This window comes from Canis lupus, chromosome 29 (genome assembly GCF_003254725.2).
Source record: "Canis lupus dingo isolate Sandy chromosome 29, ASM325472v2, whole genome shotgun sequence".
Classification (NCBI taxonomy): domain Eukaryota; kingdom Metazoa; phylum Chordata; class Mammalia; order Carnivora; family Canidae; genus Canis; species Canis lupus.
Window position 1 is genome coordinate 16882275 of NC_064271.1, and position 25772 is coordinate 16908046.

Here is a 25772-nt window from a genome sequence, read left to right on the forward strand (position 1 = left end):
TAGCTGCTGTCACATAGGGCTATCATTATCTGAGGACTTGCCTCCTCCTCTCCCCCATGGTATTACGATCCACTCAACAGCAAAAACTCTTATCTTTGTTCCTTGCATGGAGGACATAGTAAGTCTGCTATACAGATTTATTGAATGAATGAATCTGGGCAATGGTTTAAAGACTTTTAATGTTTAATTGGGTTCATTGCTTTGTACTTTTTTGTCAGCAGTATTGTGACCCTTAATAAAATAGTTATTTTCTGTAATTTGGGGGCATTGGAATGTGGTATAGGAGGCAAGTAGCCAGTCCTACCTCTCCCCATCCTTTTTTGCTAATTTGGGGGACAGCGTGGAGACTTGTGTCTCTTGGTGCTAATTTGCTGTTTTTCCATCTAGGACTAATAAAAATCATTAACATATGATCTTTCTTTTAGTCCAGAGAAGACTCTGATGATTTCTTGAAAACTTCATTATTGGAATCTGACAGTGCTTTTATTGGTGAGTTATATTTATTTTACCAATCTAGTTCTTTAAAGGTTAAATATTACTTAAGTATTTTTCTCTGTACTTGACAAAAATCAGTACTTTACTCTCTGTTTTGCAAAGTGGTACAAAGGGAATATTCTACTAATTTAATAATCATCAAAATGACTTATTCTGATTTTGAGAATTTTATAGCCAAAATGAAATTTAGAAGTCATAGGAGTGGTTCATACAAAAATCTGTACATGAAATTTCATAACAGCTTTACTTCTAATGGCCATAAACTGGAATCAGCCCAGATGTCCTTCAGTAGGTGAACGGTTATGTAGTACATCCATACCATGGAATAGTGCTAAGAGACCAGTGGATCAGGATCAAGGATATTTTATCAGTATCAGTATCTTGGGTATGAATGAGACTACAGCTCTTCTTTTGCAAAATGTTACCACTGGGCAAAGTATGCAAAGGATCTCTATTATTTCTTAAAAATGCATGTGAATCTTTAAATTTTAAAAGGTCATAAGAATATTTTTAGTCTTAAAAAAATCTCATGGTACCTTTACCTTTCTTCTTAAGTACTGTAATATACACTTAAAATTATGTACCTGATCATAAGCATTTATGCTGTTATAGGGCCATCTGGGAATTATAGCTCCTACATATTAGTGGTATTTCATGAGACTAAAATTACAAACTACCCTATAATTATTTTTTAATGAGTTTTTCCTTTCCATGATGTCATATTGTGGAGAGTGAGTAAAGGTAGAGAAATCAGAAGGAAACAGGGATGGGGAGGATCTCTGGAGGCATTAGGGAAATGTGACCTGTTCGTGTTAACAATAAAGAGAGAGGTTGGAACACTCAGAATGATGTCTTGGACTGTTTCATTATACTAGACCAAAGGTACAGCAATCTGTCTTTGCTATTCCACAAATATCCCACAGTCTTGACCGTTACCACGGTTCTAATGAATGTGGGTAAAGCGTGTGTGTGTGTGTGTGTGTGTGTGTGTGTGTGTGTGTGAGAGAGAGAGAGAGAGAGAGAGAGAGAGAGAACCTAGATGAAAGTTCTGAGGATCTAAGTGTATAGCATGTTGACTATAGTTAACCATACTATATACACAAAGGTTGTTAGCCTTATTGTCAAAAACATTTTGCAGAAATTCCTGGGGGGCTCAGCGGTTTAGCGCCGCCTTCGGTTCAGGGCGTGATCCTGGAGACCTGGGATCGAGTCCCACATTGGGCTCCCTGCATGGAGCCTGCTTCTGCCTCTGCCTCTCTTTGTGTCTTTCATGAATAAATAATTAAAATCTTTAAAAAAACAAAACATTTTGCAATATGTAATTGACCCTTGAACAACATGGGTTTGAACTGTGTGGATCCACTTACATGTGGATTTTTTCCCAGTAAATACAGTACAGTAAATGTATTTTCTCAGTAACATTTTCTCTTCCTTTATTGTAAGGATATATATGATATATGTTTAACATACAATCTTATGCGTTAATCGACTGCTGGTGTTTACTTCTCACCACTCCTAAACATCATTGTGTAAGTCCTGGCTAATGTGCTAAGAAAAGGAGTTAGATTGGGAGGGGGAAATAATTAATGTCTTTGTGCACAGATGACATGATTATAGGAAATCTGATCAATAAAAGAAACCCTGGTTTAATAATACAGCATGGTTATAGGATACCGGGTTAATATATAAGTCAGTTGCTTTCCTATTTGTATGCTACCTGGAAGACACAAAATATAACACTGCATAACTTCATTTATATGGAATCTCAGGAAAGGTAAATCTCCTGAGCTTGAAAGCAGCTCAGTGTTTACCTGGGGCTTGGCAGGTAGGAGTTGTGTTTCCTGTGAGCACAAGGGAACTGAGGTGACAAGCATGTTCTAAAACTAGAGTGTAATGATGACTGTTCAATTCTATAAAAGTTACTGAACTGTGAACATTTGTAGTATCTGAGTTTTATTATATGTAAATAATACCTTAAAGCTATTGAGAAAGAGTCTTGGTTTAGCCTGGAGCAAAAAGATTTGAAATAGTGGATGTTTAAGACCTCTTTTGTGTGGTCCTCCTAGGTGCTTATGGCGAGACATATCCTGCCATTGAAGATGACATCCTCCCTCCACAGGGAGCTCCCTCTGCAAGGGAGCGCAGGAGGAACAAACTGAAAGGACTGGACTTTGTACGTATGAAGTATCTTTTTCTTTTTTTCTTTTTTCAGTTTAGGAGTTGAAAGTTCTGGGTTCTGGCCCATGCTAAATTGGCGTGGTCCAGTAAAGAAAGAGCACTTGCTCTGGAAAGAGGTGGCCACAGGTCTAAATGTAGGCTCTACCACCAAATAGCTCCCTGGGCTTAAGCAGGTCATTGAACTCTGGTTGTTGGCTTCTTTGAGGTAGTATTTTTTTTATCTCCTAAAGTGGTTATAGGTCTAGTAGTACCTGGTACAGAATGTTCAGGAATGTTCATTCCACCCCCTAATCTTCCTCCTTCCCAGTTGCAGGCTATTTGGATTTCAGAGAAGGTACAAGAAGCAACTAATAAACATTTATTGGAAAGTCTGCTTTATCCTCTTAGACTACTCTATATGAGTAGGCATGTACACCTAGGAAGAGAACTGTTGGGGTGTAGAGTAACTATGGTCAACGTTTTGAGGAATTGCCAGACTGTTTTCCAAAGTGGCTGCACCATTTTACACTTGCACTGCAGCAGGTCCAGGTTCTTCATCATGGCTACACTTGTTACTGTCTCTTTTGTTACAGGCATCCTAGGGAGTGTGAAGTAGTGTCTCATTGTGGGTTTGATGTACATTTCCCTAATGATGTTTAGTACCTTCAAGATAGGTCTGTGCAAATCCTTTGCCCATTTTCTAATCAGGTTGTCTGTTGTTGATTTGTAAGTTCAAATACATAAAATTTGAGACGCAACCCTTATTAGATGGATGATTTGCATAGTTTAATCTCATTTTGTGTGTGTGTGTGTGTGTTTTTTTTTAATTTTTATTTTTATTTTTATTTTTTTTATTTTTTTACTTTCTTGAGGGTGTCCACTAAACTACAGCAGCTTTTAATCTTGATGAGGTCCACCTCACTACGAAACCGTTACCTAACCCAGCACCATGAATTGTGTTTTCTTCTAAGGGGTTTGCTCTTGAATTTAGGTCAGTAATACACTCAGTTAATTTTTATAACTAATATGAGGTGTAGGGGTCCAAATTCATTCCTTTGCATGTGGACAATCCACTTCTTCCAGTACCATTTGTTGAAAAGGCTCTTCTTTCCCCTAGTGAATTAGGTTGGCTCTGTTGTCTGTAAACTTTATGGGCTTATTCGTGGACTCTGTTCCCTTGATCTGTGGGTCTTTGTGCCATTACCACCCTGTCTTGATTACTCTAGCTTCATTGATTCTAGACCCGTTGTTTCAGTTTTTACCTTTTGGGTACTCTAATTCCCCACTTGTACCCAGCCTGGCTGCATTCAAATATTATCATCACAAGTGCTGGATCTTCATCTGAGCCTGCATAAATAAACACCAGGGGTTAGAATATAAATGCTACAGATTTCCATTTGTTTTTATTCTGCACACTGTACATTTATCAGGGGCAAGAATATTTTTAGGCTCACTGATTAACGTTTTAGTAATGACTGTTTCTGAAATTCTGTTTTTAATTGTAGGATAACAGTCATCCTAATGTGCCACCAGATGGTCTCTCTTTAAAATCGGTGTCCAGCATAAATATTGATCAGCTTAGAATGAAAAATGAGGAACGGATGCGAAGACTGAATGAAATTCAGAATAAACCAGTTAATACAGGTAAATAGCCAGTCTTGGTGGACTACAGCATATTTCTGTAAGAACTCAAACCTGTTTACAGGGAAGTTCTCACTAATGGCTGGGGCTGGGGAGAAGAGATGGGATGAATTTTGAAATCCCTTTGGGTTATAAGGCCTAGAACCATAGACGCTATCCAGGAAAACCTGGACTTTGGATCAGCTTTGCATCCGATTCTACCGGAGGGTATGCTTTTTCGAGTGGATTCTAAACAGATGGAATTTTTATTAAATATATCCAAGCTTTCTTTGCTTTCAGCAGGAAAGATGCTGGTTAGTATCAGCACCTCACTTCCCTTACTGAAGTGGGGGATTATCTGAAATTAACTCGAAAACTTGGTGTTCTTTAGATAACACATCTATTATAAATTTATAGTACTTTGAAGATTTTTTTTTTTTTTACTTTTTTGCTTGGCTTTCAATACCACAAAGCAAAATAGCCTCAGGTGGTTTCTTTTTAGAATAGAAGCCAAGGGTGTGGTATTTTCTTTTTTTTTTTTAATTTTTATTTATTTATGATAGTCACACACACACAGAGAGAGAGAGAGAGAGAGAGAGGCAGAGACATAGGCAGAGGGAGAAGCAGGCTCCATGCACCGGGAACCCGATGTGGGATTCGATCCCGGGTCTCCAGAATTGCGCCCTGGGCCAAAGGCCGGCGCTAAACCGCTGCGCCACCCAGGGATCCCGGGTGTGGTATTTTCATTAGGGCTTCATGGTCTCCCCTTGTTTGGGTGAGCAGCAGGTTGAAGTGTGCTCACGGAGCACAGGCAGGCAGGATGGTTCCTTAGGCAGCTAGTGAGCCCCTTGAAAGAGTGATCTTTTGGGAAAATTCCCTTTAGTCTGTTGAGCTATATACAGTAATTTTCTAATAGTGATTTTCCTATCTTTAACACTTTATTAATTTAAAACTAATACTCCTACAATCTCCAGCAGTCAGGGTATCAGATGTACTGGTGGTGATACCACACCAGATGCCAGCACATACGGTAAACTGATGGAGCATATCTGTACCGAGGATGACCTATTCTTCAATTTCTTTTAGAACCAGTAGAGGTAATTAATATTGAACAGGAATATGTTTGTTTAAATTGAGAGAAAATAGAACATTTGAAGAATCTCTTACAGGTTTTCAACTTCTAAACTTCTTTTTAACATTGTCCTTTCAAACAGGAGCTTTTTGGTACGATGTGGATTGATTGCTCATTAAATTGACTGCACATAGCCCTTTGCTGGGCTAATCCTTCACAGACCGGGAGATGTAATTTAAAAAAAAAAAATGACATCACAGGGTAGGAAGACAGATTTTCCTATTCTATCTAATAAGTAAAATACAGATCTAGAAGTTGAGTACATGCAATTGAAGAATGAAAAATTAAGGATCTACCTTTTAACGGAGTTAGACACCAGCCTCCTAGATTAGGTAAAGAATGGAAGTAATTTTGTCTCTTGTCTGCCTGTCTAGTGCTTTCCTAAAAGGACTTCATTTCCTTAAAGCATTAACAGGTTTGACTGACTTCTAAAACTTTGCTAAATTTAAGTTTTTAAGACTGCATACACTTCTACAGTCTCCTTTGCTATCTTTGGAATCCCTGTGGGGTTTGTACCTTATTCACTTGACCATTTTCTTCCTACATCTAAGATAAGGGGCCTGGACAAAACAGTACTGTGTAGAATGAAATACTATGGAGAACTGCAGGGCTGGAATGGGTTAAATTAAGGGAGATGTGTGTTCGCTTCACCTCCTTGCCACCAGTGTGCCTCTTGCCTCTTTCAGATGATGAGAGCTCACTGGTCGACCCTGATGACATGAAGCACATGGGGGACGATGGCTCAGACTCTGCAGCAGCCGAGCCCTGGCTGCGCCCAGGTACCTCTGAGACCCTGAAACGGTTTATGGCAGAGCAGCTGAACCGGGAGCAGCGGCAGGTTCCTGGAAAACCAGGCACTTACAATTGGCAGGGCCTGTCTACTGCCCACGGTTAAAATAAATCGGTGTTGGACTCAGCAGTGCCTTTTTAAGGTGAAAGGAATGTCACATCTGAAACTTAAATAATATTTGTGCTACTTTGGGCCCCTACCTAGAAGTCTCTTACACAACCATCTGTATATAAAGGTCTATTTTTTCCCATGATGATACATAATGATGTATATTATGTATATAAATAAAAGGCAATGATTAATTTATAGAATGTAGAATTATATAAAATTATTTTTGCACAATTTTGCCATATATTGGGGTGGTAATGAACTCTTGGAATCAACTACCATATGTGCATTATTTTAAATTCTGCCTGTAAGGTAAGGTGAATAAAACAAGTGTCTTAATACTGTAAAACCAGAATATGCTTGTATGTACATTTGCCATTGTTCCTCCTATTCAAAATAATTCATTTAATAAATACATTGGTTACAGCTGTGACTATTTCAGTTGCTAGGTAATGAATCAAATGTGCTAGTTATTTCCAAGTATTGGGAATCATAACTGATTTTATTCCCACCCATGAGCCATATACTAAATATCAATCACATCTTTCTGCCTCTATTTTTATGCAAATGAGGACATTACATTTACTAATTTAATTTATATGACTTAACCACTTGATAGAAATAAATTACTTATTACCAGTCTCAGTTTCTTATTTTAACTGGAATTGAGGTTTCTAGACAAAGTGTTTTTTTTTTTTTTTTTTTTTGACAAAGTGTTTTAGAAGTTACGAGAGAGATAGGAACCCCCAGGGGTCAAGGACAGACACTGGAATCCTTGCTGTGCCCACCACAGACCCTTGGATAAGTGAGTGAGTCAGTCTTCTGTCCCTTCGTAAGTGGTATTTTTTAAAAAGTAAAGATTAATACAAATTCTGGGAAGTAATGCTTTGGTTTCAGTACTAGGACAGCTGAGAACGCCCCCAGGCCCTACTTCTTGCACACTGCCACTAATGGTGGACAGGATCAGACAGGTCTACTGCAGTGTGAAATTTCTCCATTCTGAATTTTAGCTGCATATAGATTTTATATTTAATACTGTGAAGGTTTTTCCTCTTACATCTTCATTTGAAGGTATCATGAAAGCCTCTGTCTTAAGACAGGGTCCTGATACCATACCATAAAATAACCACCAGGTCATTTGAAACACTTACCCTTCAGACAGACTGGAAGTCATGGTGGTTCCCAGCTACCAGGGTGGGCGACTCCCAGCTCTAGCATCCAGCTGGGCTTGCACAGGGCTGTCTTGGGGGAAGAATATATGGTAATACCTCTAAATGCACTGTTCAATAACATCATGTAAGAGAGGTATGAGAGCAGACTGAATACTTGAAACACAATCATTATCTTGTCATGTTCCATTTTTCTTCAGATGCCACTGTACCACACAATTGAACTAACTCCTAGGACACACAGTACCCCAAATGGGACGTCTGCTCTTCTTCACAAACGGTATAGCCTTAACTTGCTTGGGTTATTAATACACAAAATTTTAACTATGAATATCCTATGGTTGAAAGATGCATGATCCTAATGCCAAAAACTGGAAAGAAAATACCAGACTGAAGAACACCGAATTTCTGGTTCTTTCTCTGGCCGAGTTGTTCAGCTTTTAACACAGAATTAATGAAACATGGGGCTTGTAGATTACACAGGTTTTGATTGCACTGATGAAATAATCCAAAAACTTTATTGACCTATAACCTGATTAGAATATGCCAGATGAGAATCAATATTGTACAGAAAGTTGTACAGAATTTTTTTACATAGAAAACTTTACATCTGTACCATATACATTTTATCCATCTGAAAAAATTTTCTACATCCACTGTTAATACGGAATGCTTGACAATCTTTTTTTTTTTTTTTTAACCATCAGAGCACAATTCACAGTATGAATACATTTCCAGTAAATCTAACTCCCCCAACCATGCCAGGTTTGTTATTTTAACATATTCAACATTAAATTCTGTACATAGAGTAAAATCTACAACAAGCCCCGCCACCCAAAAGAAAAAAGTGACAGCAACCTAGATTCATTTTGCAGTGATTCAAGTTTCGGTCCATGAAGGATCAACTCTATTTTAATGGCTCATCTTTAGAAGCCCTAAGAGAAGTATATTACAGGTAGTTAGGTCAGTGGGAGGATTTTCTACCTTTGTTGTTGATCATGACAAGTGTCAGCCACAACAGCTTTCTGGGCATGTTAAACCCTCAAAATTCCACCCCCCCAAGGGCAAAACCAAAACCCCCACAAAATAAAAAAGACAAAAAGTTCAACCCAAATGTTTAGTGCATTTGACAAAATATTATAGGTATTTAGCAAATGATTAAGAAAATAAAGAAATTAAAATAAAACAGTGCAGGAAGAACTATATAATGTTTAAGATTTTTATATTACAGACCTGCATCTCTGTACATTTTTCACAGAAGGATGATTACCAGTATCTCAGATAGCCTGAGTGTGCAAAAATCTTCAGAATAAGAATACCATAGTTGCTAAATATCTTTTACCATGAACAATAATTTCTTCTTCTCCCCCCCCACCCCCCAATTATAAACATTTTATCCTTCAAAATACAGCTCTCCTGAGTTGTACTTCTTGCAGAAGTTCAAATCTTTACATCTGTAGTTCTTTGGGTAAAGTTTTACTTCCACACCTGCCAAAAATATGTGGGGCTCTCCCTACCGCCAAGGACAGGGAAGGACACACGAACACGAGCTGACACTGTGGAAACAGGCTTTCTGCTCAACATGAGCCCAATATGACAAACAGAATCCACCAGATGACTAAACAGGGACTGGAGCGTTGCAAGTTTGAGTTACAGTTCTAAGCATCTTTACCAGTAACCCTCAAACACTGCAATTCAGAGAAACCATTTTTCAGGTAGGAAACCTCAGCTCCAGGGTCTTTTTCAAGAGCAGAGGGATGTAAACGCCAACAGAAAAATACCAAGTTGCCATCATTGCTTGTTTATTCCAAGTTCCTGTTCGGGTGGTTGTGATATCTGAAAAACTACTCCAATTCGCAGAAAAAATCTTCTAAGAACGGCACGAAGTTCAGGAATCAAGTCAAATTGCATAATTTCACATAAGAGAGGGTAGTAGAATGACGCGTGAGCTTTAAACTGGGGGGGAGGGGGGATAAATTTCTCCATTAGTACTGCTTGCATTCCAAACCACAGAAGCTCAAAATGCCTTTACAGTCAAACCACTTTGGGGCCCCCGCACTGATCAGTGAGGACAGAGGAAAGGCATCTGCATAAAGCAATGACTATACTGATTATGGAACTGAAAGAGCAGTAGTCAAAAGACTCACTTATCACAAACATTATTCACTTATCTATTCTTACTTTGAAAAATATTTTCCATTATATTTCCTTGACAAACTTATGACAAACTTTTAGTACTTCTTGCTTTTGCTGGATAAAAAGCGAAAGTAAGAAGACAAGCAAGAACCAGAGTTGAGTTTTTATAAGCTATGACTAATTGAAACAATCTTATTTGTTAAAGAAAATTTTAATTTTTAGGGAAAAATACTGCCATATTAAAATTGCAATGTCCAGGCAAATATACATCCCACGTTTATAGTTTAACTGAAATGACCGTCTTTGCTGGAGTTCCTCAATCTCTGAATACAAATTGCCTGCCTATCCCCTTTTTTGCTCTCCACACCCCAGGAGGGACAAGGAAGCCTGTAGTGGAACCAGACATGCTGGGGTTCGGAGTCCTTCCCGGCCACATGGCTGCCGATGCCTTAGGTCACTTCTCCAAGCTTTATCCAGCCCAGGAGTCGGAAGGAAATGCGTGTGGACTAGAGCACATGACTTGGGATAAACATCCCCGTGGCACCAAGTCACACTGCACAGCCCCTCTGGGGTGCTATTAACCACCATGTCCCAAATCTCAGGCTACCTCACTGCATTTTTAAACCAATTCAGGGATCATGGCAACCCGTTTCCATTTATGCGAGCTGTAAGTTGCTGTATTTTTTTTAAGAGTGAAACATGTATTTTTTGAAAGTCTGAAATATGTATTTATATTTAGTTATATATTTTAATTTATAAAGATTTATAAAATAGAATTTATATTTAATATATAAAATATAAATATTTTAATTTATCTTTTCTATTGGCTTCAAATTGTTAAATGAGTTTATGGCCCATTTGCTAGAGGCTCTGTTATAAGGAACCAATAAATATGCCAAAGGAAGGGCTGGGCCTGGGACCCAGAAACAGCCTCAGGTGTAGGGGCAGAGGATAAAGCTAGAGGTTGGGCAGGATGGCAGTTTTCAAAATGGGGCAGGAGAGACTTCAGTGGTCAGGATGGAAACTGCAAAGTGTGGGGGAGGATTGATTCCTTCGTTACTGATCCCCTACAAAATCACTGATCAGAGAACAAAGCACAGTGAGAAGGGCGAAGACTGCAGGGCCAATGAGACAGGCCCCTGTGCTCCAGGACAAGCAGCAACATGGCCTGGGCTTTGCTCAATGCCCCCCCCCCCCCCCCCCCGGGCAGCGGGCCTGCAAGCTGGCGCCCCTGCCTCTGGCTTGGGCACAATGCTGGTCAGGCTAGACCTGCTGGGCTGGAGAATACACCTCATACTTACCCTATTGTCGCTTATCTTTAGAACTTTAGTGAGAAACAAGAGCAGTAAGTTAGTCCAGGCTTCCCGGTGACTTTCTGATGTTAGAGTGAGGAAGTAACTCAGGGCCTCGCTGCAGACACTGTTAACAGAAAAGACTCATTTTTACAAGCGCTCCATACCCGCTGCTCTGGATGTTCACAGAGACAACAGCTGGGACGAGGCGGGTGGGACTATTTGTATCAGAACTGGTTAGAGTCTGTCTGCTTACACCAACTAGTGCCAACATAAACGTATCCTTTTCAAATTAAGAAGAAAACCAGACCTTAAAAGAAGCTGCTGCAATTTATCAGGAAACTTATTTTTCTAAAAGTTTCACTGAATTTCAGAGCCCCTATGCAGTAGCACATTTAAAGCCTGGTGTCAAGAAACCGAGGCTGAAATCTGGGGTGGCTTTGCAGGTTATGCACTGTGAAGGTGTAGATGCTTCTGGGTCTTAAAAGTCTCATCTGTAAAATGGGAAACAGGGACTAAGTCATCTCTCAAAGTTTTAAAATGTACTTACTTGGTCTCTGAGAACATATTTCCTGAGAATATAAAAAAATACAATGCAGAAGACAGCATTCTTCCTGAATGGCATGTTTCATTCTTAGCAGGAGTTTAAAATTTGAAGGACGGAATCTTAAGTTGTCATGAAGTAAAAATAGAATGCAAGAAAAATAACACTAACAAGACTCCAAATATGTTTTCAAACTAAATGCAGGCCAGCAGGTTTTCACTTTCACATGTGATCTATTTGTAAAAATAGTTATCTGCGACATGAAAAGGCCTAAAAACTCTGAAGTTTTAAATTTTAAGAGAGAAAACTTTCTCCCTGTCCCACAGCAGCAACAGACATGAATTGCTCATGTCTCCCCCCAATTGCTCATGTGCAAAAGTGCATCCATCTCTAAGACTGTATTTAATTTGCACGAATTCTTCCTTGGGCCCCAAGCTGTCTGCACAGTCCTGCAGTGGGGCTGAGGCATGGACTCCACCCCAAGTGCAAATCTAGTGGCCCTTTCCTATTCTGTACCACGCAGCCGCAGACACATGGGTCAAAGGCAGAAACTCAGCCAAGAGTCTTACTTTAAAAGCCTCTGCTGGACCTCCTCCCAGGCACTAACCCGGCTCTCATCCATGTACATCCGGAAGAGAATGCGCAGCCCACACGCCAGGCTGCTTGTCTCCTGCTTTAGAAGGTTAGGTTTGGATTTGCCTTTGAAGCCTGCAGAAAAGGGAAGTTTCCAGGATTAATTTGTGAAGACATCTTACAGAAAGACAAAACCGCCTTGTGTGAAGGGATATTTTATGTACGCTCAGCTCTGGCATCTGCTGCTTACAAAGCACAGCTGCCCTGAGCTCTGGGCCTCAGCACCCCTGAGGTGGCCCACAGGGACAGAGCTGCACAGAGGAGGCACACCTTGAGGATGTGGGGGAAATCAAGTCAGGCTGGAGGCCCAAATGGAAGGCGATTTTTATGTTTAAAATTTCCTGTCCTTTCAAGCTGGGGGAGATGGGATGCAAAACCATGTGGGGGCCTGGGAAAGTGAAACTCTTCCAGTGAAACTGCACTTGAAAGCTTATTACAGCTTATAGGAGGGCTCCTGGATGAGCAGGGCCAGACCACTTCAGCAGGGAGAATGTTTCAAAAGGCTATGGGCACCATGAAGGGCCCAGAGCACACGGAAACCTGGAGCCTGGGGACTGTAGTAGGAGCAGTCCCAGCTGAATGGCAGAAACAACGTGGGTTGAATAAAGGGTAAAAAAAAAAAAAAAATACAGACTACTCTTCCTAGAGGTTAGGTTGTAAAGGGAAGAGGATGAAGAAAGCCATGGACTTATTTGGGAATTAAACAATTTTAGATCTAAAAAATATGCAAATATAAAGTATCTGACACTATTTTACAGAGTTTGATGTTTAATAAACATTAGCTCCCTTCTTGTTTTCTTCATATTCTACTGCCTCTCTCTCTTCCAGTACTATTTGTTACCTAATAGGCACCAAATAACTATTTCTTAAATAAAAAATTAGATGTCAGTATAATCATTACATTTAATCATATTTGCATTTTCCAACTTGTTCAAATATAGGCCTCCCTCCCTCAAAACATTCACTTCCATTCTGAGTGTGGCCACTCCCAGATAAGCATGGAGAGATCATTTGAATACATGTGCAAGGGCAGCCCCGGTGGCGTAGTTTAGCGCTGCCTGCATGCAGCCCAGGGTGTGATCCTGGAGACTCGAGATGGAGTCCCACATCAGGCTCCCTGCATGGAGCCTACTTCTCCCTCTGCCTGTCTCTCTCAAGAATAAATAAATAAGATCTTCAAAAAAAATGAATACATGTGCAAGATTTCATGTTCAGGACTTAACACACTTTTTCTTAAAAGGGCAGCTTTTAGTATGTTAACAATATCAACAAGGAGACCCAGGCTGGGTGAACAAGATGAAAAAATAAACAGTCAAATCAGGCAAATAACAGATTGTTATTGTTAACAAACAAGGGGAAAACACATCTCCTCTAACAGTCAGCTTATTATATTACATATTATAATGTATCATATGTAATATGTATTTTAGTATATTAAGTTTATTACAGATCAGAGAAAGGCCTGCCTAGTAGACTGCCTTCCTACTATTAAAGGTAAAAAGTTCTAAGACTGAAATGCATTCGCCTGGATTATAAAATCAATGAATTCTGGTAAGAGTACACCCCTGGTGCACAACCATTAAAGGTGAACATCAGGGATCCCTGGGTGGCGCAGCGGTTTGGCGCCTGCCTTTGGCCCAGGGCGCGATCCTGGAGACCCGGGATCGAATCCCACATCGGGCTCCCGGTGCATGGAGCCTGCTTCTCCCTCTGCCTGTGTCTCTGCCTCTCTCTCTCTCTGTGACTATCATAAATAAATAAAAAATTAAAAAAAATTAAAAAAAAAAAAAGGTGAACATCAAAATGTGGTACTTGTGCAGCTTACCTGCTTTCCACAGAGCGGTCCTCTGTTCATTGTTGGAATTAAATGCTTTTGCAAATCTATGTGACTCTAATAAGCAGTCCAGTAGCTTAAAAAGTTGTTGTGATGTTAAAAAGCGGTACATTCCTTGATCTTGAGTATCAACTCGAACATCAAAGTCCACAGCATCTCTCTTTGGAAAACAAATCACCACAGCACACGCACGTGCGCGCGCGCACACACACACACACAGTCACAAATTTTAGTACATTTAGAACTCAAGGCTCCCTCAAAGATCAGTTTTACGAGCAAGTCACAGACTTAACCTCTTTTATTTCAACATAAAATAGGAAAAGGTCCTTCTTTTGTTACTTAAATTTCCAGAATCTTCCTTCCATGCATCCTAGTCATCAAGTACCTTTCCAATTCCCCCCTCCTACTTCCTGACCTCAGGAGTCCTGCCCCTGCAGAGCCCACAGCCCTTCACCATTCCTCACCCCTCTTCTCAGTTTAGACTCCATGGGATCCGGTTATAATATTCTCTTGCATAATCCCTCACTCTTTTTAGATTAGTTGGCTGGCAAAACACCTACTCCAATCTACACCCACACAACAAACATGACTGGAGAAAACAGTTTTAATCCCAGCAGGCCCTGGGTGCTACCCCGCAATCCTGCACTGCCCTTGTCTGCTTTCCTGGATGACTAGCTCCTGTTTCCTCTTCTTTCAAGTACCTACGACAAGTCTCTTCCCAACCTTATTTGGTGGATGATTTTTCTTCTCATCTCTATCAAAAGAGACCTCCCACCAGTGAACGGACCAACCTTCCTGTGTTAATAACCCACACACTTTATTGCTTTCCTGTTATGATGCATGCGTGGCCAACCCCCTCAGGGACTGGCACTAGATGCTATCCGCATTCTGCATTCAGTTCTCTCTCCTCCCTGGAGAACACTCATCAGGGAAAATACTGCAATACTGCCAATCTTAAAGACAAAACAAAGCAAACCCTTTATCCTCTTCGAGCAATTATCCTATTTCTATTTCTCTCTTCCCCTTTAGAGTAAAACTCCCCTTGACAGAGTTATCAATATTTGCTGTCTGCAATTCCGTTCTTCTCTTGTACCCATTTCCATAATGCTTTTGTCTTCAACATTACAATTAAACACAATGTCAAGGTCACCGAAGTCTACCAAATTGCTAGAGGGTGATTTTCAGATGAAATATAACTTGTCCCATTGAGCATTTCACAGAGATGATCACATTCTCTTCCTTAAAACATTTTCTTTGTTCGGTTTCCAGAACACCTCGGTCTCGGTCTCTTGCTCTCCCCTTGCCTCAAGGATTCTTACTCTCAGGCTCTTTACCAATTCTTTAACACCAGCTCTAAGCACAGAAGCCTCATGGCTCAGTCCCCCACCCTCCTCTCAAACTCTGTCCACACTTACTGCCTCAGGCATGTCGTTCAGTCCCATGGTTTAAAATGGCATTTCTATGATGAAGAGCCCCCCAAACAAATCTCTAGTGTGATCTCTGCTCGGAAGCCCAGACTGAAATCCAACTTTATACTCAATGTAAAATCAGCTGTCCTCCCATGTCCATCCATACCTGTGCAGCAGCTAGGTTTTCAGCATCTTCCTTCTTACTTGTGGCTGGGAAGAACACAATGTTGTCGATAGTCTGGATGAGTTCCAGCTGCACAACACATTTAATCAACAGGGCGGCAAACAATTTTTGTTCTGGAAATTCTGTGAGGAAACCCACCCCAATGCACATGCAAACAAAAATTATTTTGAATTCTTTATAATTTCTATGACATTACAATGCTAAGGAAACATTCATATGTATGAAGGTTATTTGCACATATCACACTGAGGACATACTGCCTTTGCATATAGGCACTACTCAATAAAACTTTAACTTTTAGATAAGACTTAGAAAATTAATTTTTTAAGTAAACAAAAATATTCCGAATGACTTAGAAGAGTAAATAATGTTCAAAAAGGTCCCACTACAATTTTTATAATAAGATTTAGGTTATTCTCTGATAAAACCTAACAAACGGATTAAAAGCTAATAAGCATTTACCAGAACTCAATTCTGACCTTGGAATATAGGTAATATAAAAACCTATACCAAGAGAAAACAACAGGAAACAGAATTGTGAGAAAGGAAGTGAAGGACAGTGAAGGACAAATGGGGTAATACTGCGGGTTAACCAGAGAATGCTTTATTTCGATCCAGGTTAGAAGTTACAGCTAACTGTATTTTCAAATGCACCCATAAGCAAAGAAGTCTATAAAAAGTTATGCTAAGTACATGGTCACAAAACTAACCAAATTCCAAAGTAACAAAATGCTCTCCACACTGCACAGGTGAGATGAAACACAGCTAATTCCTCTAGCCTGAACAAATCTGCTCAACAATTTCTGACAATCCACCAGCCTATAAGGACGTGTTTACAGAAGAACTTTCCATTTCACTGACCATACCAGTTAAGCAAATGCAGAAGCACAAGGTCAGAAAAGAGGACTCAACTACTGAGATGCTGCAAGAGCTTAGCTCAGCAATGCTGACATGTGGCTCAAAGGGAGGCCCAAAGTCATACCTGAATCCTGGGATGTCAGAGCCAGCTTTCCCAGTGAGCTTTCCAGGAGGCAGATGACTGCCTAAGAGAAGCAGCCTGTTAACCACTAGGGCAATTGCTCAGCACTAGATGACTTATAATCCTTCAGTCTCTACTTTTGCTTTTAATTACAAACTCCCTTTTGTGGCACCAATTTGTAGAACTTAAATTCATGTTTTAGGGACTTTAGGAGTAGCAAAACAACATGCATAAATTTATTCTTATTGAGATCATTAATAAAGGCTCCCTACCAGGTAGTTTTCAGAAATGCTGTTGTATTTAATACTTATTACTGTATCATATGTCAAAAAAATAAAGGAAAGAAAAAAAGAAAGAAAGAAAGAAAGAAGAAAGAGAAAGAAAGAAAGAAAGAAAGAAAGAAAGAAAGAAAGAAAGAAAGAAAAAGAGAAAGAAAGAAAGAAAGAAAAAGCAGCCTCAAGTCCCATAACTGTCTCCTCCTCTTCAGTGTCTTTTTCATAGCAGTGACACATAGAGCTGACAAGTGCCAGTTGTTCCTTCACTTCCCCCATTCAAGTCATAAAACTCAGAGCCTAGAGCAGAAGGCTCCTGGCCGCACAGCTGGAACTCCCAAAGAGACTTGGGAGTAGGCTGATGTCTGACAAGATGTCTTCTCATCAGTTCCAACATCAGCTGCTTAAGGGCAGGAAGGGCTTTCAGCAAGGTGAACTGAGAGTACTCCTGATGAGCTGATGAGGCTTCACTCTGATGGAACAGGTGAAGCTGGGCCTCTCCCTGCTTTCTGGTGTCCTTGGAGGATAAGGATCTTAACTTCAGACTCACTGGCAATAGCCAGCAGTGTGTTTGTGGACAATATGTATTTGGACAAATTTTACAAAGGTTGGCTGACACTGTTAGTGTTATATTAGGTGACCATTTCACTGGTTCACCCAAACCAGACAAAGATTAACTAGTGGGACAGCAGGTATTGAGCAGAGGCTAGATGGGGCAGTGGTGTCTTCTGAAAGTATACAGAGAGAATGAGCTAGCTAGCTGCCCTGCAGATAGGGTGAAGTACTCAGGGCCTTGTTATGATTCTTTTCTCTGAGTAGGATAAAGTCAGCATCATGCGTCCACTAAGTGGAAGGGTTAATTGGAAAATGGTGGCCACTTGTTCTTCCCCCAGCTCTACCTACTCTGAGTCAACAAGCCCATGGTGAACTTCTCCTAAAGAACTTCAAGGGGAAAGAGAGCCAGGATGTCTGAGAGAAGGAAAGGAGCATGGGTCCTCAGCTCAGGATGGTAGGGGAGCAAGCACTCTGCTTCAGTAAAAGGTATGTTCCTAGATTAGTCATGTGAAAACTTTCTCATGTGTCATAATCATGTCCTTCCTTTACAAAGCCAAGTATATTTAAATTCAGTCTTGGCTAAGAGAAAAGCCATGCACTATTCTGTCCTCATCACATGCTCCAGGGCAGACTAAAGCTGTTATGGATTCCGGCACAAGCCATGCCACTCTCCAGAGAACAAGAATAAAAACAGAAAATAAGCCACTGACCACTACCTATCTTCCTTTTAGAAAGTTAGCAAAACACAGTGATTAAAGCTAGAAACTCCTTGCAAGTACGACACCAAATCTGTCTTCTCTCAAGTATAAGCACCTAGGATTAATAAAAAATTCCTTGAAAGAAAATTAACACAAAATGGATCAAGGACCTAAATGTAGCAGTTAAAAGAATAAAACTCTTAAAAGGAAACATCAGGAAAAACCTTCATGACCTTAGATCTGGCAATGGATTCTTAGCTATGATGCTAAAAGAACGACGATGACAACAACAACAAAAAAAACCCAGATAATCTGGATTTCATCAGAATAAAAAACTTTCTGCATAAGAAGACGTTATCAAAGAAATGATAAGACCTACACAACAGGAGAATATAAGTATCTGCAAATCATCTATGTCATATAGGTACAGTATCCAGAGTGTGTAACAAACTTACAATTCAACAAAAAGAAATAACCCAATTAAAATAAAAATAAGCAAATTACATGAATAGATATTTCTCCAAAGAGACATACAAATGGCAATAAGCACATGAAAAGATGCTAAGCATCATTAATCATCAAGATGATTATACAACACTGTGAATGTACTGAAAATATTGTTTTGAAAAGATAGATTTATTTTAGAGATAGCCTGCACACACAGGGGGAAGGGCACAGGAAGAGAGGGCATATCAAACAGACCCACAGGTGAGTGCAGAGTTCGATCCCAGGACCCAGAGATCATGACCTTAGCAAAAACCAAGAGCTGGTCCCTCAATTCACTGAGCACCCAGGTGCCCAGAAAATGGTTACTTTTCTTATGTGCATTTCACCTCATTTTATAAAAGCAATTAATGTCGTCCTGTTTTCCTCTAGAAAGGAGATGGCTTTTCCTTGGTGTTAGAATTTTCCTTCAGTAAACAAAGTTGGATCAGTTTTGTAAAAAACAGAAGAGGTTCCCCTGCTTTGTGAAAAGAACTAAGAAGGTGAACAGAGGAGACATGGAGTAGAGCAGCTGAATGTAAAGAAGGCTAGCTAGCTCCACAGAAAGCTGAGTGCTCCTGCTTAGAAAGCACTCTAGAGAAAGGCCTGTCAGGCCCCACTGTTGCAGAAAGAATATGGGGCTGACATGCAGAAGGGACTGGAGAGAAGACTCATGAGCTCGAGAAAAGACTTGTGTCTAACACAAACATTAGCTACAAGCATCTGTGGAAAAAGCGGGTACACTACAGTTAGTGGATGTCCAAGTTGGAACAAACACAGTAACAAAGTGACCATGCCATCAATTACAGCACATATTTATTAATAACAAAGTAAAAGCAAACATTTCATCCTTTTCCTATGTAAGACAAAACACACTATTTTTATTAGGAGAAATAACTCACTTGCTGTATGTTTAATTTTGCTGACTTCTTCGTTCACAGTAGAGACAGAAGCCAAAGGTGCTTGCTGTCTATTATCTGCAGATCTTGGCTGAACAGAATCATGAATATCTACAGATTTCTGTGATATTGTATCCTAACAAAACAAAAAATTCATTGTAAGTACAAAGAATAAAGCTTTACAGATCAAAACAGTTTTGAAAAAAAATTACGTATGTCACTATGAAGAGGACATTCTACACAGAGTGTGATTATATACACAATGAGAAAATTATTTAAAGTTAACCTATGCATCAATAAGAGCTGACAACCTTTAAGAGAAAAGTTTCCTTTCTGACCCTTATTTGTCTCGGTCTGGGACCACCCAAAAGCAATAGGTAAAAACGCTAAGCTTCACTGTATGGAAAAACTAGTCAGTGATACCCATGAAATGTCATTAAATCTGTTTAAGCAGAATACACGTATGGCACAGGTGGGGAAGGTTTCTGCAAGCCCTGTGTAGATGGAGCTCGGGAAAGCTTTGTAGGGGTGAGTTTAAAGAAAACATGTTCTGTCACCCAAAGGAACTGGCAACCAGAAAGGTCAGTGAGAAGGTGACTAACTACAAGTGTGGTAGTGAAGAAAAGCTGACGTTTATGTCCAAAAGAACTAAATCAGCCTTTGACTCCAGCAGTAGGGGAACCTTGGAAAACCAATGAACACTTGAACAAAGGTTTTCTGATGTGAAAATGGAGAGGTCACTTTCCTTGTAAGCGATTAAGGATAAGATAAAAAATGGAAAGCACTAGCACAGTGTCAGACAATATAGGATAGCTGGCATTACTATTAGCTTTATTTTGTGATAGCAATACAACACACTCCAGACAGAATCCAAAACATGATTTTCAAAGGAACTGAGAATTCTGACCTAGCAGTCTTAGCTGGAAGAGACCTCACCTGGCTTTCTGAAAAGCAACAGGGGCTTGCGTTCCCAAGAAACAGTGCTAATCAAAACAGTATTTTAACTTAGATTTAAAATATCACAGTTTATAATTTTTAATTTGCTGTTCCATACAAAATGGGGATAATGTACCAAACAGCTAAAAAGTTGCTGAAAGCATCAAATGTGAAAACATTTTTTAAACAGTGAAGTGCTACACAAATCTAAAGCCATATTATTATAGTTATAATTGTTCTTACTCATCTTTGTATTCTTTATAAGTGTTTAATATACAAGAGGCCTTTCATAATAATTATATAGAACCAACTGAGTAGTTAGGTAATTTCTCTGGCCATGATGGCCTGTAATATGCTTTTATTTTTATTTTTTAAAAAAGATCTTATTAATTGAGAGAGAGAGAGAAAAGGGGTGAGAGTGTGTATCAACTTGGGGGAGGGACAAAGAGAATGGAAGCAAACTCCTCACTGAGCAGGGAGCCCGACTCCAGGGCTCAGTCCCAGGACCCTGGGATCATAACCTGAGCCTAAGGCAGATGGTCAACTGACTGAACCACCCAGATGCCCTATAATACTTTTAGATAAAAACTTAAATGGAAGAATGCATATAACAACACTTCTAAATTTATAAACCCTTTAAGGGAATGTTTGTTTAAAATTAACTATAAAAAAACAAATGTCTCCTTTTAACTTATATATTTTAAGAAGTATATTTTAAGGGGGAAATTAATAAACTAAACTATAATAAATAAAATAAAAAATAAATAATAAAAATAAAATAAAAAATACATTGTCTTACTGAATATAATTGAAAGTTGTTTTAATTGAAAGCACTGGTTTTTAAATTTTTTTAGACACTGGTCATTTTTTAGTCAATGCTCTTTTGAACATTCTAATGATTTCTAAGATGCTTCTCCCCAGAAAACTAAATGGACACAAAAACTAGGTCACAGTATTGGGGATTTAAAAATTCTCCTTTATATCAGAGGGAATTTTTTTTTATGTTAGGCATATTGGGGGCACCTGGGTGGCTCAGTGGTTGAGTGTCTACCTTTGGGCTCAGGTTGTGATGCCAGGGTCCTGGGATCAGTCCCACATCAGGCTACCCACGGGGAGCCTGCTTCTCCCTCTCTGCCTATGTCTCCACCTCTCTCTCTCTGTGTCTTATGAAAGAAAAATCTTAAAATCTTAAAAAAAAAAAAAAAAGGTATATTGTTTTCTCAGTTTCTCTAATTAGCCAATGTAAATAAGGATGATTTTTAGGTAATCTGTGCATTTTTTTTAGAACAGCTATGTACAGAGTATGGCCAGAACTCCTTGTTAAAAAAGGACCGTTTAGTGGAAAAGGAGGAGCTCCTATGAAAGAAAACTCTATGTACTTAAGTGGACACATCTCTAGATATTCCAAATACAAAATGTTAGTCCCCAATCTCCAAATAAGATTTCATTTTTTGAAAAACTACATATAGAAATGTACTGACAATTGCTGGAAGGACATATATCACTGTATTAATACTGGAATTGCAGTTGAAGGGGGCAGTATAAAAAGGGACTTGCATTTTTTACCGTATTTTCTTCTGTACTCTACAAAAATTTTTTTTTTTTTTTTACAATGACTAGGTATTTTTCTATTTTTAACAAGTAGTCCCCTTCACCAAATCCGTGGTGGATAGGCACCTGTGCTGGATTGTCACAGGTCATACTGTTTGCACGTTTGCTGAAATGAAGGAGAATCATTGATATGGCTCCTGACAAGCCTGTGTGTGTTGAGAGCTTCTCTGACTATCCTTGTGGCCATTTTGCTCTTCATGAAATGAGACCAATGGCTGCTGTGGTGTCATCAAACAGTGGATGAGAAGGCAGGTGGAACTGGTAAAGTCGAGTTTGCTCAGAAGGCGAAATGAGTATCATCTCTAATATTTGGCACCTCAGTCTTAGTGGTTGAAGAACAGAATCAGAAACGTTTGAATCAATTGGCCATTTATGTTTAATAGTGAAAGACTGGCTAATGATAACAATGCACTGTAAAACCTTCAAAAGGAAAGGAGAATGTTTTGTGGACCTGTGTGTGTGGCAATTTTAAGTCCTTAGTTTTTAAAGTCAGTACTTTTTAATGGGAACAACTTGACCAAAAATCTGTCGCAGAATTTTGAGAATCATTAAAACAAAAGTTTAATGAGAAAAACAAATAAAAATAAATACGAAGCAGTCCTTTAGCGCACAGCAGAAATATTCAGCTGACAATGGTAGTGAGAAAAGTACTGCAATTTATTGGTAAACTGTAAGTTGTACAGAGAAGAGAAAGCAAAGGAAAGCAGGGTGAAAGAAGTGGTAGTAGTAGTAGCAGCAGCTCTGAAAAGGAGCCACATAGGAGACTATGAGCTGGTCCTAAAGAGCATTGCTGGCTTCCCCTGTGGAACCTGGCAGCAGCCCAGGCACTGAGCACTTACCCCAGCACATGCAGTTCCAACAACTTTATGTGCGTTACCTGACTTAATTCTCATCAAAGACTCACTCCAACAGAGGTTAGTTAAACTTGCTGAGACCACAGAGCTAGCTACTGCAGAGCCAGGATTTTATTTTGGGTCTGGCATCAAAGCCCACACTGCAAACTACTATACTATACAGCAGAGGTAGCAAAAACAAAGCAAGCAGGCGGTGGGCCAAATTTAAGAAAAACAAAAATGGGAGCAAGCTCATTCTAGGCTTTGAAACAGGACTTCGTAAGTGGTGTATCTATAATGAACAGACAACCCCTGCAGATCAGCGTCATGGAGCAATGTGGCCCCAATGTACTAGTGTGACAGTTCTCTCAAGATAAATTCAGAGCAGTACTTTTCTGTGAAATCTGTATTTTAGCCATTGATAATTAGTTAAGAAATTTAAAAGTTGTTGGGGCACAAACCCATCAATGGACACTAATATGCTACCTCTGTGCTCCAGGGTTTAAAATTAAGTAAAGCCAGATTAAATAATAGTACTGTTCCAATGGTAATTTCCTGATTTTGTTAATGGCACTGTGGTTATGTGTTGTTATTGTTTTTAAAGAAAAACACTAAAGAATTTAGGGTAAAAGGACATCTTATTTTCAATTTACTTTCAAAGAATTCTGAAAAGTTTGTGTGTGTGGGGTGAGACAACAAGAGAAAAAGGAAAGAAGGAGGGAGGAAATGATAAAGCAAACATAGTGAAATGATAACATCTGGAGAAACATGGGGTCATGCAGTTTTATGTGTCTACCTGGTTAGGCTCCAGGATCCAGTTACTCAGTTCAACACTAATGCAAGTGTTGCCATGAAGGTACTCTGTAGATGTGGTGAACATCTACAGTCAGTAGACTTTAAGTAAAGATTATCCTCAATAAATGGCCGAAGCCTCATGGGATCAGCTGGAAGGCCTCAGGTCTTCCTGAGTAGTTCTGCCTGGGGACTCTGTAGCTGTAGCTCCTATCCATGAGTTTCCAGCCTGCCCTATAGATTTAAAATTATTGGCGCCTATAACTGCATAGCCAATTCTGTGAAATTTAAATTAAAAAAAGAGGTAGCTTTATGCACATACATATATTATACCCACAAAAACATATATATATATATATATATATATACACGTGCACACTCACACACAAATAGATAGGTATTTTCTGTTGGTTCCATTTCTCTGGCAGAACACTGACTGATGCAGATTTTGGTACCATGCTGCTGTAACTAATACCTAAAAATATCAAAGTAGCTTTGGAATTGGGTAATGGTAGAAGCCAGAAGAGTACTGAGGCATATGACAGAAAAAGCCTAGACTGTCTTAAAGAGACTGTTAGTAGCAACACAGACATTAAATGAGATTCTGGTAAGAATGCAGAAGGTGGTGAAATGCATAATAGAGAAATCTTTTCTTCTGTCACCCAAAAGAATGTACCTATGGTCATGAATAGAATGTGAACAGAAATATGTTAAAAGTACTTCTGGTGAGGTCTCAGAAGAAAATCCAGAACATGTCACCCAAAAGAATGTACCTATGGTCACTGAATAGAATGTGGACAGAAATATGTTAAAAGTGCTTCAGGTGAGGTCTCAGAAGAAATTCCAGAACATGTTACTGGATAATGGAAGAAAGGCGATATTTGTTATAAAGTAGCAGAAAACTTGGCTGAATTGTGTTGTATTACTGGGTGGAAAGTAGGACTTGTAAGTGATGAACTTGAATATTTAGCTGAGGATATTTCCAACCAAAAGGTTAAAGGTGCGGCCTGGTTTCTCCTTGGTGTTTACACAAAAATGTGAGGCTAGGAGATACACTGAGGAACTAATAAGCAAAAAAGAACTAGCACTTGAAAATTTGGGAGGATTGTGGCCTATCCAGATTTTGAAGGATGCTAAAATTGGAAAATTCATTGTTATGAAAGCATTTCTTCGGATTTAAACAACTTTTTGTTGGAAGAGATTAGGTGTATGGATCCAATGGATCCATTCAAACATTTCAGCAGAAACCAGAAAGAGAGATAAAGTTATCCAGAAAGGACCCATGAATAACCCTCTTGACATACACAGGAGACCCGACCCACAGGGATTTTAAGAATGATACACCAGCAGAAACACAGCCAGCTAAGACTGCAAGGGACAGACATAGGATAAAATGAAGGAAGGTAATCAGATCTCTGGGATTCTACAGGTAGGAAAATGGGCTACATGGCTGCAAACACAAGTTAACCTTTATGAAGAAATGATTTAGAGAGCAGAGCTGCAGGTGCATAGGAAAAGCTGTGGGCCCTGAGGGCAGAGTATCAAGGTACAGAGAATTATCCTCAGGCCTTGAACATTATGAATTCAATTTGCCCTGCTGGGTTTTGACTTGTTTAGGAATAGGACCCTTTTATTCCTTCCAATTTCTCCCTTTTGGAATGAGAATGTTTATCCTATGCTTGTTCCATCACTGTAATTCACAAGCAGGTAATTTGTTTTCTAGGTTTACAGGTCCACACATGGGGAGGGATGGTGCCCCCCAAAGAAACCACAAACCTGATCTAGATGACTGTGATGATGAGATTTGGGGCTTTTGATATGATGTTTAGGTCAGATTCTGGACTTGTTGATGCTATAATGAGTTGAAACTTTATGGAATATTGGGATGGGATGAATATATTATGCCTGAAAGATGAACCTGAATTTTTGGTGCAAGAGGGTAAACTGCAAGAGGTTGAACAGCGGCCCCAAAAAGGTATATCCAAGCTATAACCTCTGGCACTTATGAAGGTTACTTGGAAATAGCGTCTTTAAAGATGTAATTAAATAAAAGATTTTGAGATGAGATGGCTTATATTTTATCTTATAGACATAAGAGATGGCTACTGTCCTTAAGAGAAAGGAAAGGCAGATATGACATATACAGATTTGACTTTACACAGACATGTGAAAACGGAGGCAGAGATTGGAATGATGTGTGTACAAGTCAAG

The 25772-nt window shown here is 39.4% G+C and overlaps 2 protein-coding genes across 37 annotated transcripts in view; one reads left to right on the plus strand and one right to left on the minus strand.

The window, feature by feature from the left end:
* Positions 1-25772, plus strand: part of CSPP1 (centrosome and spindle pole associated protein 1) — a 177504-nt gene that overhangs the window by 123641 nt on the left and 28091 nt on the right. For 21 of the 30 annotated variants that reach the window (XM_025477902.3, XM_025477911.3, XM_025477912.3 and 18 more), the window contains 4 exons: positions 426-489; positions 2562-2668; positions 4158-4296; positions 6091-6728. In XM_025477902.3, the coding sequence (XP_025333687.1) occupies positions 426-489; positions 2562-2668; positions 4158-4296; positions 6091-6299 (519 nt within the window). In that variant the 3' untranslated portion in view covers positions 6300-6728. Of the gene's footprint in view, positions 1-425; positions 490-2561; positions 2669-3524; positions 3644-4157; positions 4297-5486; positions 5606-6090; positions 6729-7016; positions 7112-7671; positions 7752-9979; positions 10575-17647; positions 17796-25772 lie in introns of those variants that run through there. The other 9 variants (XR_007406979.1, XR_007406977.1, XR_007406978.1 and 6 more) reach the window with 9 other exon arrangements.
* The window catches only part of ARFGEF1 (ADP ribosylation factor guanine nucleotide exchange factor 1), a 140257-nt gene continuing 122455 nt past the window's right edge, over positions 7971-25772 (minus strand). For all 7 annotated transcript variants that reach the window (XM_025477897.3, XM_035708368.2, XM_049103739.1 and 4 more), the window contains 6 exons: positions 19393-19525; positions 15486-15625; positions 13902-14070; positions 12013-12151; positions 10909-11026; positions 7971-9427 (listed from right to left, as the gene is read on the minus strand). In XM_025477897.3, coding sequence (XP_025333682.1) covers positions 9263-9427; positions 10909-11026; positions 12013-12151; positions 13902-14070; positions 15486-15625; positions 19393-19525 — 864 coding nt within the window. In that variant the 3' untranslated portion in view covers positions 7971-9262. The remainder of the gene's footprint in view (positions 9428-10908; positions 11027-12012; positions 12152-13901; positions 14071-15485; positions 15626-19392; positions 19526-25772) is intronic.